This window comes from Filicampus tigris, chromosome 1 (assembly GCF_054856515.1).
Source record: "Filicampus tigris isolate MCC_2025a chromosome 1, RoL_Ftig_1.0, whole genome shotgun sequence".
Classification (NCBI taxonomy): domain Eukaryota; kingdom Metazoa; phylum Chordata; class Actinopteri; order Syngnathiformes; family Syngnathidae; genus Filicampus; species Filicampus tigris.
The window spans coordinates 344,268-362,148 of record NC_141217.1 but is presented as its reverse complement, the minus strand read 5'-3'; the positions used below and the strand labels follow the sequence as shown (position 1 = coordinate 362,148).

Here is a 17,881-nt window from a genome sequence, read left to right as displayed (position 1 = left end):
GGCATAGAGCTCCAAATACAGCGGGCACATGAAGCACCTCTCGGTCGATTTTTGTCAACCTCCTGCAGTTTTATGTCCATGTGATGGTCCTTAAGGAAGCATGGCAGAAAAAAAGATTTAATTCAACAGCCGGCGGCTTAACTTTGACAATGATTACACAGCTGACGTCATAGAAAAGCACAAGGCCTATGGCCCGATAAAGGTCAAATTGAAGCAAAAGGGTGTTCACTTTCAAATGGCGTACACAAAGATGCGAGTACACTGGGTACAGGACTTTGAATCTACAAAAGTGCTGACGAGGTAGCCAAGGATCTAACCAATCTGGCATTGAGCAGAATACAACTATGAAGGAGACTTACTACAATACCTTCTGACTGAAATTAATTCGTTTGAGGAACCGATGGAAGGAAGCAGTTTAATGTTGGACCTTTCTATAGACTCTTCGGTTTTAGGGGATACTTAGGCTTGAGTTTTGCCCCCATCAACAGGGAACCATAGGGGTGGCAAAGTACATCCGTTGTGTGAAGCTGCAAGTTTTATTGTTCGACAAATGGTTCATATCTTCTTTACCTGGAGTGCACTATGAATCAAAAGTGGTGTGCGCTGCTGAATAACATTCTAATAACGGTCTTAATAATCAAGTAAAATGTCAAAAAGTCATGACGGAACTACAAAAAGACAAGGCACCTATTGTCTTTCTCCAAAAAACTCATCCATCTGAATAGAAGAACAAAAAGCTGAAAAGGTTTGGTTATCAATAAGTATTCTACAGTATTTTACAGCAAGGCTCCAAAAGGGGTGTGACTGACAGACCGGCAAACTTTCGTAAAATGCCCATCTCTGTTTGATACATGGAGGGAGCTACACCCTTCCAGAAAAGACTACAGCCACTATTCGTGATCCAATAGGAGTTACATTATGATAGGTTTGATTATGTTTTTTTTTTAAATCTGAAGAGTGACTTGTATAGAATACGGATTCGCGAAATTGGTGTGAAGGACTTATCGGACCACTGCGAAATGCACCTTTTAACTAAGTTAAAATCAGAGAGGAAATATAAATTATGGAGACTGAACATTGGACGTTTAAGTGATAAGTTGTTTGTGGAAGAAGCTAAAAAAGATATTAATATATACAGTGCCCATCATAAATTAGTACAGTTTCCTTTCAGAATCAACATTTTCTATGGGATACTATACTACAAAAATAATAAATGTGGGCCACTGAATGCAAACAAGATTTGTTCATTTGTTCACACAAAAAAGTCATTTTCTTGCGTTTAATATCAAAAGACAAGGTAGTGATGGTTTTCAAGGTTGTGAAAGTGTTTGGCAGAACCCTGAAAGGTTCTGGAGGAGCCTTTGCCCGGTTATTTTATCTTTAATGCTCGCTATGCTAATAGTAACTACCAGATGAATGCATATTCTCAGTTGGGCACTATTTAATGGATGCCAGAAAGATCAAGACACGGCCATGGAGCCTTCTCTGCAAGATTGCGGATGAAGGTCTAACCTCCTCCACCAGGATTCCTACTCTTATACTCTTGGTCGCCCACCCACAAGGGAGGCAACTCTGCCTATTCCATGTGACTATGTGTTACTCTATGGCCTTAACTGAAATCAACTAACATATATGCACAGGGTGTCATAGAGAAGGGAAGCCAAATGAAAGCAAGAGAAAGGTCAGAGAAAAATACCGGCTCAGCTCAAGCGACCCGTCCAACCATATGCGCCAAAGAGGCCAATTCTTTTTTTTTTTTCAATTTTCTTTTTATTAAACATTTTCATGGTTCACATGTTCAACAATTTATTTTACACATTAATCATCTATAGCACTGTACATTCCAGTCGTGTCCACACAATTGTTAACTCACAGTACCTTAATTTCACAGCAATTAATATGTTGTCCTTCCACCATCTTGTTAAAATAACATTTTATAGTAATTAAAAACTCACTGGAACAAGAACCCTGGGGTGCACCTTTACATTGTTAAGCATCGACAAAAAAACACTAAAGAGAAAAACCAAACTGTGAATTCAAAAAATGAGCCACAACTTAACATTAAACAAATGATGGTCTTGTGAAATATATTTGATCCATTTTTCCCATTTTCTCAAAAACATAGCTTGTTGTAGTCGTATTGCAAAGGTAATCATTTTCATTTTGAAAATGTCATAAACAATGTCAATCCATTCATCTATCGTAGGCCTTTCTGCTTTTAACCAACTCTTTGTGATGGCCTTCCTGCCTGCAGCACTAAGGATCTGAAAAAGATATTTGTCATCTGGGGAAAAGTTTCGTGGTGGCAATGCCCCTACATATAAAGAAACAAAGTTAAACAAAAACCCTGTCGGGGGGGGAATATTTGTTGTAAACTTTGATGGACCTCTTGCCAAAAAGGGAATACCGGGCACGACCAAAATAGTTTAAAATGATTTGCTGCATCAGCCTCCGTGCATCCACACTGTCTCCAACAAGCAGTGTAATGTCTTTTTTGAGCCGGTGTAAACCTGATAAGATTTTTCCAGCAAAACTCTCTCAATAGGGCAGAATTAGAGGTCTTCCATTGTAGTACACATAACTGTCTCCAATCTTCATCATTCAGGACCATATTAGCTTCTTTCTCCCATTTCACTTTCACACTTAGTGAGAATCCTTTCATCTGTTGCAGGCTCCAATAAAGTTTTGAGACAGTTTTTTGGATGAGGCCTGAGGTATAGGCATCGGTAAATATTTTTAACAACCTATTATTCCATTGTTCCTGGGTGGCTTTCTCCTTAAATTGGTTTGTATAGTGTTTGGTTTGTAGGAATCTATGAAAATCATCCTTTTCCAATCTATAGTGTCCACTTAAACTCTGAAAACTGTCCACTGCCCCTTGCTTCAAAAAATTAGAAATATGCTCATTATCTACCCATCCCTTAAACCTTGCATCCCAGTTTTTAGGCACAAAGTCTATGTCAAACACGCTCCACCTCAAAACTTTCACCTCAAAAGTGATTTTGAGCTGATATTGTTCCACAATTTAAGTGGCAATGCTATCCAAGGGTTTCCCAGATCTATTATCCTGGCCATCCGTCTCTTATCCCCCAGCGCTGCCTGAACCAGGAACTCTTCTATTATGCCCTCTTCAATTTCTTTCCATCTGGCCCTATATTTCGGGTTACACCAGCAGATTAACGGTCTCAGCTGAGCAGCAGTATAATAGTCCTTTAAACATTGGAGTGCAACCCCACCCCTATCTTTTGCTAATTGCAAATTCTTGAACTTCTTGAAATTCTTGATTCTTGGTCTGCCCCCTCCCAAATAAATCTTGAAATGATCTAATCCCACTCTTGAAATTGTTGATCTGATATATGGACAGGGAGGGATTGAAAAAGATATAGCATCCTTGGAAGAACAATCATTTTGATTGATTGAATCCGTGACCCCAAATTGAGTTAAGGTAAAGACTCCCATCTCCTTATATCCTTTAATTCTGTTGGTGAGAGGGACAAAGTTGAGCAAGAATAATTTTCTCAAATAGCTGATGAAATCATCATCCCATTTCAACCTGTGCCTCGATCTAACATTTCCTGAGGGACTATAATTGAAATTAGAATTTGCGTTTTAGAAACATTCAATTTGTATCCTGAAAAAGTACCACATTGGTCCAAAATTGAAAATAACTTCCAAAGATTGTTCTGGGCTAGATAGTTGTAACAGTATATTATCGGCAAGCAAGGAAATATTTTGTTCTCCTCCCCCCAAATGTATTCCCTTAATTTCTTTCTTCCTGCTAATCCACTGGCTAAGTGGCTCAATAAAGACGGTGAATAAAAGGGGACTAATTGGACAACCCTGCCTCATTCCACGTTCCAGTAAAAAAACTGAAACCCTTCTCTCCTCGAGCGACTCTCCATGTCATCTTTTCATCCAAGTGAATCTGCAGTTTTAACAACTAAGAAAATTGTTTCCTCCGTGACTTGTATCCGGGTCTCTGCCACGTAGATCCGCTCCTCAGCCTCCTCGATTCTCACGTTCCTTTTGTTTATTTATTCTCTAATTTTTTTAAGATGCCGACCACTGTCCCTCCTGAAGTCTCGCAGTTCTTTTAATATGAGCTGAAATCCCACTTCCTCCCACCGATCGTCTTTGTCGCCATCGCTGGAGTACGTGTCCATGTCGTTCATTGTGCTAGGTCGGGACTCACCGTTTTCGTCATCTTGCTTGGATAAATCAGACAGCTTTAACTTCCTTGCCTTAAATTTGGGCATTTTAAAGGACGCACTATTGTAGATAAACGTGGATTACAAGTTTTAAATGTCTTCGAGTGGTAGTGGATATATTTTCATTGAATGGTCGGGAGCTCGTTCCTCTACATATATGTATATATATATATGTATATATATATATATGTATATATATATATATATATATATATATATATATATATATATATATATATATATATATATATATATATATATATATATACGTATATACATATGTATATACATATATATATATATATATATATATTTATATATATATATATATATATATATATATATATATATACGTATATACATATGTATATACATATGTATATATATGTATATACATATGTATATATATATATACATATATGTGTATACATATATATATACATATATGTATATACATATATATATATATATATATATATATATATATATATATATATATATATATATGTATATACATATATATATATATATATATATATATATATATATATATATATATATATATGTATATATATATATATACATATGTATATATATATATATATATGGATATGTATATGTATATACATATGTATATACATATGTATATACGTATATATATATATATATATATATATATAAATATATATATATATATATATATATGTATATATATATGTATATACATATATGTATATATATACATGTGCTGTGGTTACCTCTGCTGCCAGGTAGTTTCCAGTGGCAAGGTGTTTGAAGCGATATAAACTGTTCCAGTGTCCTGCCCCTCCGCGACATGGATCGTGATGGACCACCTGGAGGAGCGATCGACACACAGGAAGAGGAAATATCTCTCACCTCTTTCACTCTTTCAGGAACACAGCAATAATGCCAGACTTAATTAGTTATTTTCCTACCTCAACCTCCCACAGAGCGTTGGAGCTGGTCGCTGATGTGGCCGATTGTCTCAACGTTGTGCGCAGGAAAACGTGAAGTTTGTTCTTGTACTCATCACATGTCAGAAACTTCTCCTGCTCAGCATGAAACAAACGCACCACATCGCCCTGAGAGAAACAAACAATGGTGTCCTGTCAAAATGCTCTACAGCTTTGGCAACACTTTGCATCATGCTGATGTCTGAATTTGCTCAGTCCCTCCCACCCTTAAGCCACTTTTCCATCCATCTCAAATGATACCACACCACACATCTACGCTTGGACCGGCACCATACCACACGGCCTTTAGTGCTTTTCCAATATAAAAGGCACCAAATAGGCGCCCAGTGATAAGTGGGAGATGGAATTGGGGCAGGATGAAGGACTCAAATGCAAAGAAGCTTTCAAATATAGCAAAAAAATCTATTTCTGGGTTCAAGCCAGCGAGAGACAGCTGCCCGCCGTGAAGAAAAATATAGAGTAGCTCTGCAATTGGCTGGCAACCAATTCAGGGTATACTCCGCCTACTGCCCGAAGACAGCTAGGATGGGCTTTAACACACCAGTGACCCTCGTGAGGATAGGCAGTTTGAATAATGGATGGGTATACTCTATTAGGAAACACACGCAACCATATTTACAATTGCATCTGTACCATGGATGAAATAGTGTGGTAGTCAGTGGTGGGCATTTTACAAAAAGATTGCGGTCCGTTAATAGCCTACCACCTACCTTCCGCCATTTGTCTATTTGCCTTTAGTCCGGCTAGAAAAAAATAGTAATTGCCTACAGGCTACTACTATACTACTTCGACAAACTAACACTCGTGCACCCCCCCCAGGCGTGCACCCCCCCCCCCAGTCCCTGGGTGATATTTGAAACGAAAGACTGACTCACTGCAAGGAAGCCTCACTGCAGCCGGACTCAGTGCGTCTCCTTTTAGCACCTTCCAAAACCTTTTTGGAGTTTTATGTACTTTTTAAGGACCTTGGAAGCCTCGCTGGATTTGAAGGAAATGCATTTAGTCTGGCCGTCTAATAGGGAAAACATCAAGAAAACACCACTTCCTAAAACCAGGAAATGCGCATTAGCAGCGGAGTTCCTTGCCGCATCACTTTTGGCCAATCAGATGACAGTGGCGCCGCAAATCCACTCAGCGTGTGTTTTTGAAGCATCTCGAAAGCTATTCCGAAAAGCAGTTCCGCTGTAACCGCAGAGCCTCGCAAAAAGTCTCATGGAAAAACAACCACTCAGAAGGCCAAATCGGTGTAGAACCGATAAAACTGAAAAACGGCATTTAAGTACTGTTGCTAAACCGAACAACCGCTCAACATTACGCCATTCGCACTCTCCGTAAAAAATAATATTCAATGTCTGCCCAAAGTCTGTGTGAGACAGAAGCATATCAATGCCACACAAGGAAAACAAAACAACATGGTAAGCAGAAAACAAATCACCATATTTGTGGAAAAGCAACACTGTTGTGCCAAGTTAACACGATACTCCCGGCAGACCTTCAGCCATTTTCTTCCTCTTATCCAAGGTCGGGTCACGGGGGCAGCAGCTTTAAGCAGGGAGGTCCAGACTTCCCTCTCCCCAGCCACTTCATCCTGCTCTTTCAGAGGAGTCCCAAGGCGTCCCTAGGCCAGCCGGGAAATATTCTTTCTAACATGTCCTGCCGGTCCCCAACCTTTTTTCTGTTGCAGACCGGTTCATACAAGTCTATACTCTTCGTGTATGGGGTGAGGGGGGTTTGGGTGCGGTTGGCGGTAATGGCTTGAATATGTGCAGTGCTGCAACAATTAACACAAATCCAAAACCCCAATTTTTTTTTTTTCACCAAATTTCAATGACAGCGCTCCATTCGTTTTGAGGCCTTCATTGACTCATTGGAGAGGCGCTCGCCGCATATTGTGCAGAGGGCTTCGTTCATGTGTGGTAATCATCTGTGACCGAAAATCTATATTTCAAGTAGGTCTTTTGGTATTGTCTGTGAAATTCAACTTTATTCTTCCTCTCAGGCATTGGATCTTGTGTTGAATGCTCACTGGGCTTTTTCCCCATTGCAAAGAAACTTTCCAAATACATCGGTTTATTTTACTAATTTTGCTAGCTTGTGAATTTAATATTCGTGTTACGTGACAGAGACAACTTGGCATGCATCAAGAGTCAGTCATAGACGGAAGCAAAGGAGAGAATCCGGTCACTTTAATTATTTTTTTCAGCTTCAGATAATAAATAAACCGGAAGCACTGTGAGTTTATTTCTTTCATCTGTACGGCCCACTGCGACCGGGTCAAAAGTAGCCCCCGGCCCGCTACCTGGTGGTTGGGGACCGCTGTCCTGGGTCATCCCCGGGGCCTCCTCCCGGCCGGACATGCCGGAAAACTCCACATGGATGGGTGTGCGTAACGAACCAGAAGAAAAGGTGAAACACATGACATTGTACTATTTGCACAACATTATTATGTATAAAGTCATACTACAAAATATAATACGTCAGTGTTAAAGCAACACTAAGGAGTTTCCAGTTTTCGCTGATTATGGTGGTGTCATATGGACAAGAGCGGTGGAGTTTTGCCCGAAGACAACTACATCTCCCATGACCACCAACGCCGCCAGTGCAGCGTCGAGTGTCTTGAAATCCTGAGCTCTCTCTCGCCTGCAGTTGGACTGAATTGCATTTCTGTTTCGATGAATATGTGAAGGATGAATGCCGATGATGTAGTAGTGAATCTAATTGTGTCTAAACAATATAATACAAGGATTCTAACGAATAAGCCTTCATGTGGACCGGGGCTGGACACAAGATTCAGCCAGGACTGCGACCAAGCCTGCTCCAGTCTCACTTCAAAATAATTGAATCACCAGGAAATCCCTGCCATTTGATTTGACAAAGACATGCTAGGACTCAGAAGGAAACAAACTCTTGATAAGGAGAGACTTTGCGTCACCTGGACCACTTCTACAGACAATGGGTTGTGGATTTGAACTGCCTTGAAACAGATATTCTGGAGCCTCCTCAGCGTGAACTCGGAGGGATCTGCATTCACTCAGCAGGGGGCCAAACCCCAACGGACTTGGCAGTGTTGGACAAAGACTGACCCCCAAGAGGTCGACATGGGAACTGCAGCTTTAAAATTCCTATGCCTTTCGGTCAGTCAAAATTACCTTGAAATGAAACATTCAAATGTATGTTTGTGCATTGTTTACTGTGCATATGCTGCTAACTTTGTATTGAAGAATCTTCTTCTCTATGGTAAGCATTTTCCTGGTCAGGTTTATGGCATAACAGTGTAGATATAGGTTTAAACTCAAATCTTTGTCTCCTAAACTTCGAATGCATTCAAAATGAGATGTTTCCAGCCGAAGCATGAAAATTGATGCTGGTTATAAATTGTGAAATGCTCAAAAGGTTGTAACAGGACAATTTAATAAGCTCAAATCCAACTTTAATGTCACGAATTGAGTCTCACCTGAAACTTGAGCTGGAGGGCGGACCCTTCACACCTCTACTTGTCAGAGGGGATAAAAAGGTCTCGCGACTTCCGGCCGCTTGCTTAGTCACGTTTATGCACGCTCCCTAACTTTAACTTCTACTTGGCTTTTTTGTCTATTTTGATTTGTTTTTTGTTTTTTGTTGTCCACGTTGAAGTGGTTTGTGTTTGCTACCTTGAAGAATGTCGAAAAAGGAAAGGAAAGAGGAACAAGAACATCGGGAGGACTTGGCTAGCATTACTAGCACAATCACCGCGCTGCTAACTACGAAGCTAGCGGAGCACAAAGCAGAATTTTTGGCGGAGATTGAAGACACCTATGAGGCTAAGCTGGACAGTGTTCAAACAGCTGTTGATGACCATAACCAGCGTATTTCCAGCTTGGAACAGTCTGCGAATGCCTCCAGCACAGATCTCATCTATATTGAAGCGAGGCTCAAAGCTTTGGCCGCTGAGAATGCTAAGCTAAAAGCTACAGTGATGGATCTTGAAAGCCGAAGTTGTAGGCACAGAATTCGAATATTGGGTCTCCCGGAGAACATTGAAAGTTCCACCAAGCCGACAGTTTTTCTCGCAGTTGCTTTTTGATGTGCTCAGACGTTTGGTCGTCGCCGGCGCAGTTGGACAGGGCTCATCACACACAAGCTGCAAAGCTGGGCCCTTCCAGATGGCAGCGGTCCGTGGTTGTATGTTTTAACAACTTCCAAACTCGGGAACGTGTGGTGAGGGTGCTCGCAGGCTGAGAGGCAACTTGAAATATAAAGATATTCCTGTCCACATTGTCGAGGATTACTCTCCCGCGATCCTGGAGCAGCGCACCCCATACCAAGGCATTATGAAGACACTATACGACATGGGCCTCAAGCCTGCCCTGCGATACCTGGCTAAGCTGTTCATCGTACTTGAAGATGGGAGGAAGAAATTTCTCCCCTCAGTGAAGGAAGCCACGGACTTTGTCGAATCGAGGAATCGTCAGGATGTGGGTTTGTCGACGGATCACTGATTTGGACCGTGCCGGGTCATTGAGAGCCTGCTAGCCCTCCTTTTGAGCTAGCCTCACTTAACTTTATTGCTGTTTATTTGCTACACGCTAGCAATCAACATGACTTTAATATCATACTAGTATAAAGACTTTTCGTTTTTCATCATATTCTTTGTTTTTCAGCGAGCTTCTACTTTATTCTTGCTTCAACGAATGTTGTGTAGCCTTTTTTAATGTCACAGCTGCATTATTTTCATGTTATGTCTCCTTTTTTGAACATTTTCATTTACGATGGTTTAATTACTTAATGGGCAATGCTTACTCCTATTTTAATTTCTTTATTTTATATTTCTTTATTATGTTTCTGTTTACATACCCGTCTGAGGCCTTCTATTAATATTTTTGTCTGTGTCTAAGTTCTGAGTATATTTCCTTAATTTATTTATTGATCTATTTTTTATTTAATTTTATTAGGGCCCGAGCAGCGACCGCTGTGAGGTCCCTATTGTTTTTGTCGAATTTTTTTTTTTTTTTTTTTTTTTTTTTTTTGGGGAATGTTTTTTCCCCAGCATATGTTCTATGCAGGCCCACTAGTCTAAACAAGGCATTCTGATTAATATTGCATTTGTGAAATATGAGAAATCCACGCATTTTTAGATCAGGAAAAAGAGTTTGATCGCTGGTGTTCATTTGTGCATTCGTGTGTCCCTCGCGCCACATGTTTCAGAGAATTGTTTAGGGGAAGTCAACCCAAACATATTGTTTTCCAGAATATGTTCTATGCAGGCCCACGAGTTGAAATACGGCATTCTGATCAATGCGTTTGTGGAATATAAGTTAAGCAGCAAAATGCACCCACTTTAGCCACCTCAGGAGGCGGTCATTTTGACACTTTTGTCGACTGAAGATGACGTCAAAGTTGCTCGGGGCTCAGATAACAACTAATCATGGCGCAGCTTCAGAAAACAGGTGACTACTACTGTCCAAATTTGAGGTTTTGAAAACTGAAAAGAAAACCTTTCCATCATTTCCATCAAGAAAAAACATCATTTCCTTTTAAAAATGCAAGATATATCAAATGTAAAAAAAAAAAAGAAATGCATCACTGCATTCAACAGGGTGCTGCCAGGAACAATGCTGGACCAGTGTGCTGCACATTGACTGGCCTGTCAGTGCATTGGGGGTATGGCTTGGTGAAAGGCAAACAGGTTGGCGATGTGACTCACGCCTTTGAGCACTTCGTCCTTGTGGTCACTGAACATCATGAATAAGTTGATCTTCCAGCTGGTGTTGCAGTTGACAGAGTTGACCTGCAGGGAGTGCGCACACATGCATACACACATGGATGCACACACACAAACACACAAGAGTCAGAGGAGGCGTGAATGTGTGCTTTGATGGTGATGTACAGCTGAAATGATGCTAGCACCTCCTTACAGCCCGGGTGGTCACTCAGCTCGTAATTTGACACGTGAAGCGGCTGGCCGGCGTTGACTGGGTTCAATATCACTTTGTCCCCCACCACCACCTGTAGGCGGCCAAACACATAAGAAGTCTCTATTCACAAAAAGTTAGGGATATGTGGCTTTTGGGTAAAATTTCAAGTGGAGCCTAAAATGCATCCAAACCTTTACAGGTGAACTTAATATGAGCTTCTCTAAACTTTTGAATTCACATGTGAAACATGTTAAATGTTTCAGTACATTTTGCACAAGTTGCTGTTCTCTAACGAGGAGCTTAAAAAGCAAACTTCACAACAGGTGTTTGATCCTTGAATGACTAATAAATGTCCTGGTTCAATTAGAGCTGGTGTTTAAACAGTCGTCCTCATCATGCTGTTCACATTTGGACATCGTGAGACCAAGACGACACCTAGCAATGCATCAACAGTACCTTGCCATTGTGATGCTTCAAACAGGACGTTCTCAGACGGAAGTGAGCTTAGAGTGTCACAGAGTGTCATCAGCCAGTTGCAACAGAGATAGCGAGAGACTGGAAGAGTCATAGAAGATGTAAATGTGGACGTCATTTGGCCACATCTGATGCTGATGACTGCAACATTCTGAAAAATGCCCTGAGAAAGCGGATGATGAATGCCACTCAACTCCAGGCATGTTAAGGGGGATGAGAGGCACCCATGTGTCACGTCAGACCAATCGAAACTGTTTACATTACACCACACCACCAGGCACAGGTGTCATCGTCTTGCAGGGAGCATGTGCACTGGATGAGGGACCAGTGGGCCTCAGTGCTGTTCTCTGATCAAGGTCAATTCACGTTGAGCAGAAATGATGGCCGCCAACTAGGGCTGCATGATATTCGAAAAACATGCGATATGGTTGTTGAATTGTTCAATGTTGAATTTAACATGTTCCTAAAGAAATGACATTTTGATTCTCTGATGAAAGAAATACAATTTTTTTTCCTCATGCTGCAAAAAAATAAGCAAAAGCTCAATGTATCCTAAGGTAATAAATTGTAATTGCCCTAGATAATGTTCAACTATTGGGTGGCGATGCACATTTCAGTTGCGCCTAGCTGGTTAAATTCAGATAAAAGCATACAATTTCATAAGAAAAGTATTGCATGTCTTTGTGATATGCATATTGCATGAGCCAATATCACGTTTCCATATATTGTGCAGCCCTACCGCCAACCATGTTGGAGACATCAAGGGGAGTGCTATGCAACAGCCACTTTGTCACCAGACAAGCCTCTGGTGGTGGCGGTGTTACAGTGTGGGCAGGTGTTTCCAGTCGGTACAGATCTGGCCTACACTTTGTGACAAGGCCATACTACCTAATAACATAATTAATCCAGTGATTGTGCCCCTACATGAACAACTCAGGCCTAATTTTATCTACATGGACGACAATGCTCCAGCTCATCGAGGTCGCATCATCAGGGAACAGCTGCTGGAGACTGGTGTACGTCAAATGGACAGGCCTGAACTTTCTCCAGACCTGAATCCTATTGAAAACTTGTGGGATCAGCTGCGTCGCCATGTAAAGGCTTGAAACTCTGCACCCCAGAACCTCTGACATGAGGGCTGACCTTCAAGAAGAGTGGGATGCCATGCTTCAGCAGATAAGAAGTTGACTTGGGAAAAGCATGACACATCGTTGTCAAGCTGTAATTGATGCTCAAGGGCACATGACAGGTTATTGAGACGTTGAAATGTGTTGTTGTGGTGTACTCTCTGTAGCATATGATTAGTATTAAATATTAATGTAATAAATGGGCAGCGATTGGGTTAATGCCTGCACTAACTCTCGATCACCGCTAGGCGGCACCACACCGGTTTTGGGTTGATTCTTTGGACAAAACGGATGAAAAAGTCCTCGTAATTCAGTCTTAATATGTGAAGGCGCTACATTAAAAATCTGTAAATCCGATTTTCCAGATCAGTGATTGAAACGTTGACTCAGACACACAATTCACACTAGATTTCTGTATATGACAATGATTTTCTACAGCTATTGAAATCCAAACGAAACACATTACAATGTTCAGAAAGAGAAATAGAAACACAAAGAAATCCTATGCTAAGTATAACTAAATGAAGAAAGCGAATATCCAAGGTTTGTGAGGAAGGGGGACCAGACGATGTGTGTGTGCGTGCGTATGTGTGCGTGCGTGCGTAATTGTGTGTGCTGTGCGTGCGTGCGGATGTGCGTGCGTGCTCGTGCAATGAGCAGTGAGCTAGCGTACTAGGCTAAAATCAGCTGACTTATACCAAGCTCTACTTGATTCCCAAGTGAATTATGCACCAATCGTATGGCCCGTAGGAGGTACGGTTGGAATTCCCAGGCGTTGGTCCTTCTCTGTTTCTCCAAAGGCTGGGTGCAGGCACTTCAAAAGGGCCACCTGTGTGTATTCCAGGTCTGGCGGAGGAGGCTTGGGGGTCAAGCCCCTGTGTTCACCCGATCTTACATCCATTTTGATGGTGTTTGAATTTACACTTAGTTACAGGTGAAAGAAAATATAATACTGTACAATATTTCATTGACTCTTAATTTGAATTCCTGCTATGCAGATTGTTTTTTTTTAATGCTGGATCTACATCCTGGAAACAGCGTTGATCACACCCAGGGTCTCTGTCTGAGGCAAGGCAGGGTTAAGGATCATCAACAATCTTCATCCACCTGGAGATTTGCACCTGGACCAGATATAATTGAACTGAGCAGCCATACATTCATACAATACACACATACATTCTACCCGGGTAGCACACACACAAACACTGAGCAAACAGATAGACATTGGATAACGTGCTGCGATAGGCTGTGAAAGGACGATTTAAGTTTTTCCATATTGGGATTTTGACAAGAGTGGTGTCTTCTGTTTTTTGTATATTGTTAAGCACTTAAATTCTATGTTACCTTCTCATACTAACTTCCCTGTACTCCTTGAGTTGAACCTGACTATATTAGTAAGGTATTGAGGTTGTTGAACAATATCTGCTAATTAATTATACGTGCATTTCATAGCGTTACATATTACTACATTGCAATTTTGTCGCGAGCCTAGCCAGGAGTAAGGGATACAAGTTTGCTACAAGCTATCCGTATCCATAAACTAAAGCTTGTCATTTTGGACACAACGTACTATTTGATTTATTTGAATTGTCTCAGTCGTTGTTGTTACTTTGATTTTTTTCCTCAAATTGAAGATGATGGCGGGCGGCACGGTGGTCGACTGGTTAGCACGTCCGCCTCACAGTTCAGAGGTGGGTTCGATCCCAGCCCCGGCCTCCCTGTGTGGAGTTTGCATGGTCTCCCCGTGCCTGCGTGGGTTTTCTCCGGGTACTCCGGTTTCCTCCCACATTCCAAAAAAATGCTTGGTAGGTTAATTGGACACTCTAAATTGCCCCTAGGTGTGATTGTGAGTGTGGATGTTTGTTTGTCTCTGTGTCCCCTGCGATTGGCTGGCAACCAATTCTGGGTGTCCCCCGCCTACTGCCTGAAGACTGCTGGGATAGGCTCCAGCACTCCCCGCGACCCTTGTGAGGGTAAGCGGTATAGATAATGGATGGATGGATGAAGATGATGGCAGATAGTTACGACAAATTGGTTGTGTGTGTGTTTGGTGCGACCAGCCACGATGCAGATCCGGTTCCGGCGCCGCGCGAGTGGCAGCCCGCTACAGTAGCTCCAGCTCATCGGTGAGCCTTTTCGTGTGTTTTTGTTCCTTAATATTACTCTACCTCATACCTTTTTCATATAGTTGATAGTCGTAACATGCGTAGCAATGGACACCCAAACTGCGGTATTCTTGCTGCTGCTGATTGCTATTTTTTGCGCGATCGTGTCTGGCGACTTGGCTCGGAGCCGCGCCCCCATTGTTTACAGCCGGAATCAGCTGTTAGCACTCCGTGCTAACCCTGCGCCGGCTCCCGGGGCGAGACCCGATATCCCCCGTGAGCTGAGGAGGAAAAGATGGGGATCTCGTGCGGGGGTTAAACGCAGGGAAAGGAGGAGACGATACCATCCCGTCCTCCCGTCTGTTATCATGGGGAATGTTAGATCGCTCCCCAACAAGATGGATGAGCTAGCGGCGCTTACCCGCCATGAGAGGGACTTCCGGGAGGCTAGCCTGATGCTATTCACGGAGTTGTGGCTAACAGCGCTAACGCCGAACGCGGTCTTAGAATTGGACGGCTTCCAAATAATACGCGCGGACAGGACGCTGGAGAGTGGAAAGAGGAAAGGAGGAGGGCTGGCTGTGTTTGTGAACGATAGATGGTGTAATCCTGGGCACATCACGATTAAGGAGCAGCTTTGCAGCAGGGATATTGAGCTGCTAGCTGTTGGCATGAGGCCATTCTACATCCCGCGAGAGTTTAGTCATGTGATCGCGGTGACCGTCTACGTCCCACCAGCTGCCAGCAGCGACACAGCCTGTGATGTCTTGACTGCAGCAGTGAGCAGGCTACAAACACAGCACCCAAATGCCCTGATACTCATCTCTGGTGACTTCAATCATGCCTCCCCTTCCTCCTCTCTGCCTTCATTCACACAGTATGTCACCTGCCACACTAGAGACAATAAAACACTGGACCTTTTCTATGCCAACACCAAGGAGGCATACGCATCACTGCCCCTCCCCCCGCTGGGCAAAGCTGATCACAACCTGGTGGCTTTCCAGTCTGTGTACAAACCTCTGGACCGCAGGCAGCCAGCTGTGACCCGCACGGTTCAGAGATGGTCTGGAGAGGCCGAGGAGGCCTTAAAGGACTGCTTCAGCACAACTGTGTGGGAGGTATTCAGCGATGCTCACGGGGAAGACATTAGTAGTCTAACGGACACTGTTACAGACTACATAAATTTCTGCATGGAGAACACCATACCCACCAGGACAGTAAGGTGTTTCTCCAACAACAAACCCTGGATCACACCAGACATAAAAGCTCTCCTGAAGGAGAAGAGGAGGGCTTTTGCGTCAGGCAACATAGAGGAGCGGAAGACTGTGCAGCGCCAGCTGAGGAGGAGGATCAGAGAGGGGAAAAGGTCCTACAGGAAGAGGATGGAGGAGCAGCTGCTGCAGAATAACGCCAGGGGAGTCTGGAGGGGCCTGAAGACCATCTCAGGCCACGGACAACCCAAGACCCGGACTGGGGGGAACCTGCAGTGGGCAAATGAGCTGAATCTCTTTTTCAATAGGTTCGATCAGATGCCTGCCTCCACTCAGTCTCTCCTGCTGCAGCCTCCACCTACTCCTCCTGCTGGGCGTGTCACCCCCTCCCCCCTTTTCTCCACAGTCTCCAGCTCCCAGCTACACCAGATAGCCACCACTCCCTCCTGCCCAGCCTTGGCCTTCACAACATCTCAGGTGAGGAACCAGCTGAAGAAGATGAAGGCGAGGAAGGCAGCGGGTCCAGATGGCATCAGCCCCCAGCTCCTCAAATCCTGTGCAGACCAGCTGTGTGGAATTGTCCAGCACATGTTCAACCTGAGCCTGAAGCTGGGCAGGCAGGGTCCCCCAGCTATGGAAAACATCCTGCCTGGTCCCGGTGCCAAAGACCCCCCACCCGAAGGAGCTCAACAGCTTCAGACCAGTGGCGCTGACGTCTCACCTGATGAAGACCCTGGAGAGACTGGTCCTTGTCCACCTGCGCCCCCTGGTGAGCTCCTCAATGGACCCACTGCAGTTCGCATACCAGCCTGGCATCAGTGTGGATGATGCCATCATCTACCTCCTCCACACTTCACTCTCCCACCTGGAGAAGGCGGGGAGCACTGTGAGGATCATGTTCTTTGATTTCTCCAGTGCTTTCAACACCATCCAGTCCAGGGAGACAAGCTGGAGCGGGCGGGGGTGGCCCACCACCTCACCACATGGATCCAGGACTACCTCACAAACCGGCCACAGTATGTGAGGACACAGGACTGTGTGTCTGACGTGCTCCTCTGCAGCACGGGGGCCCCACAGGGAACTGTCTTGGCTCCCTTCCTGTTCACCCTCTACACCTCGGACTTCAACTACAACACCCCTACCTGTCACCTGCAGAAGTTCTCTGACGACTCTGCGATTGTCGGCCTCATCACAGGCGGGGATGATCGGGAGTACAGAGGACTTACTCAGGGTTTTGTAGACTGGTGCCAGCAGAACCGGCTCCTGATCAATGCGGGGAAACTCTTCACCTGCACCAGTGAATATCCGGGGAACAGATGTTGAGAGAGTTTCAACTTACAAGCACCTGGGTGTTCATCTGAACAATAAACTGGACTGGTGCGACAACACAGACGCCCTCTATAGGAAGAGTCAGAGCAGACTCTTCCTACTCAGGAGACTGAGGTCTTTTGGGATTCAGGGGACACTCCTCAGGAACTTTTATGACTCGGTGGTTGCATCAGTCATCTTCCAGGGAGTGGTCACCTGGGCAGGCGGCGTCTCGGCCCGGGACAAGAAGCGGCTGGACAAACTGGTCAGGAGGGCCGGCTCTGTCCTGGGCTGCTCCCTGGACTCTGTGGACTCGGTGGGGGACAGGAGGATGTTGGCCAAGCTGTCATCAATGCTGGGCAACCCGGACCACCCCCTCCAGGGCACCCTAACAGCACTCCAAAGCACCTTCAGTGACAGACTGTTACACCCTCGCTGTGCAAAGGAGAGATTCCGCCGTTCCTTCTTGCCTGCTGCTGTCAGACTCTTTAACAAGAACATTGTGTAGTCTCTACAAACTGGCGGACATTAGTGCAATAGTGCAGTCCTGCACCTGAGC

The 17,881-nt window shown here is 43.9% G+C and overlaps 1 protein-coding gene across 12 annotated transcripts in view; it reads right to left on the bottom strand.

Moving 5' to 3' along the window:
• The window catches only part of itpr3 (inositol 1,4,5-trisphosphate receptor, type 3), a 373,289-nt gene that overhangs the window by 275,908 nt on the left and 79,500 nt on the right, over positions 1-17,881 (bottom strand). For 10 of the 12 annotated variants that reach the window (XR_015088794.1, XM_086046039.1, XM_086046029.1 and 7 more), the window contains 4 exons: positions 11,090-11,188; positions 10,887-10,970; positions 5,165-5,311; positions 4,967-5,062 (listed from right to left, as the gene is read on the bottom strand). Coding sequence is in view for 9 of the 12 variants with exons in the window: in XM_086046039.1 (XP_085902165.1) it covers positions 4,967-5,062; positions 5,165-5,311; positions 10,887-10,970; positions 11,090-11,188 (426 nt within the window). In the remaining 3 variants the exon portion in view is untranslated. Of the gene's footprint in view, positions 1-4,966; positions 5,063-5,164; positions 5,312-7,502; positions 7,844-10,886; positions 10,971-11,089; positions 11,189-17,881 lie in introns of those variants that run through there. The other 2 variants (XM_086046013.1, XM_086046022.1) reach the window with 2 other exon arrangements.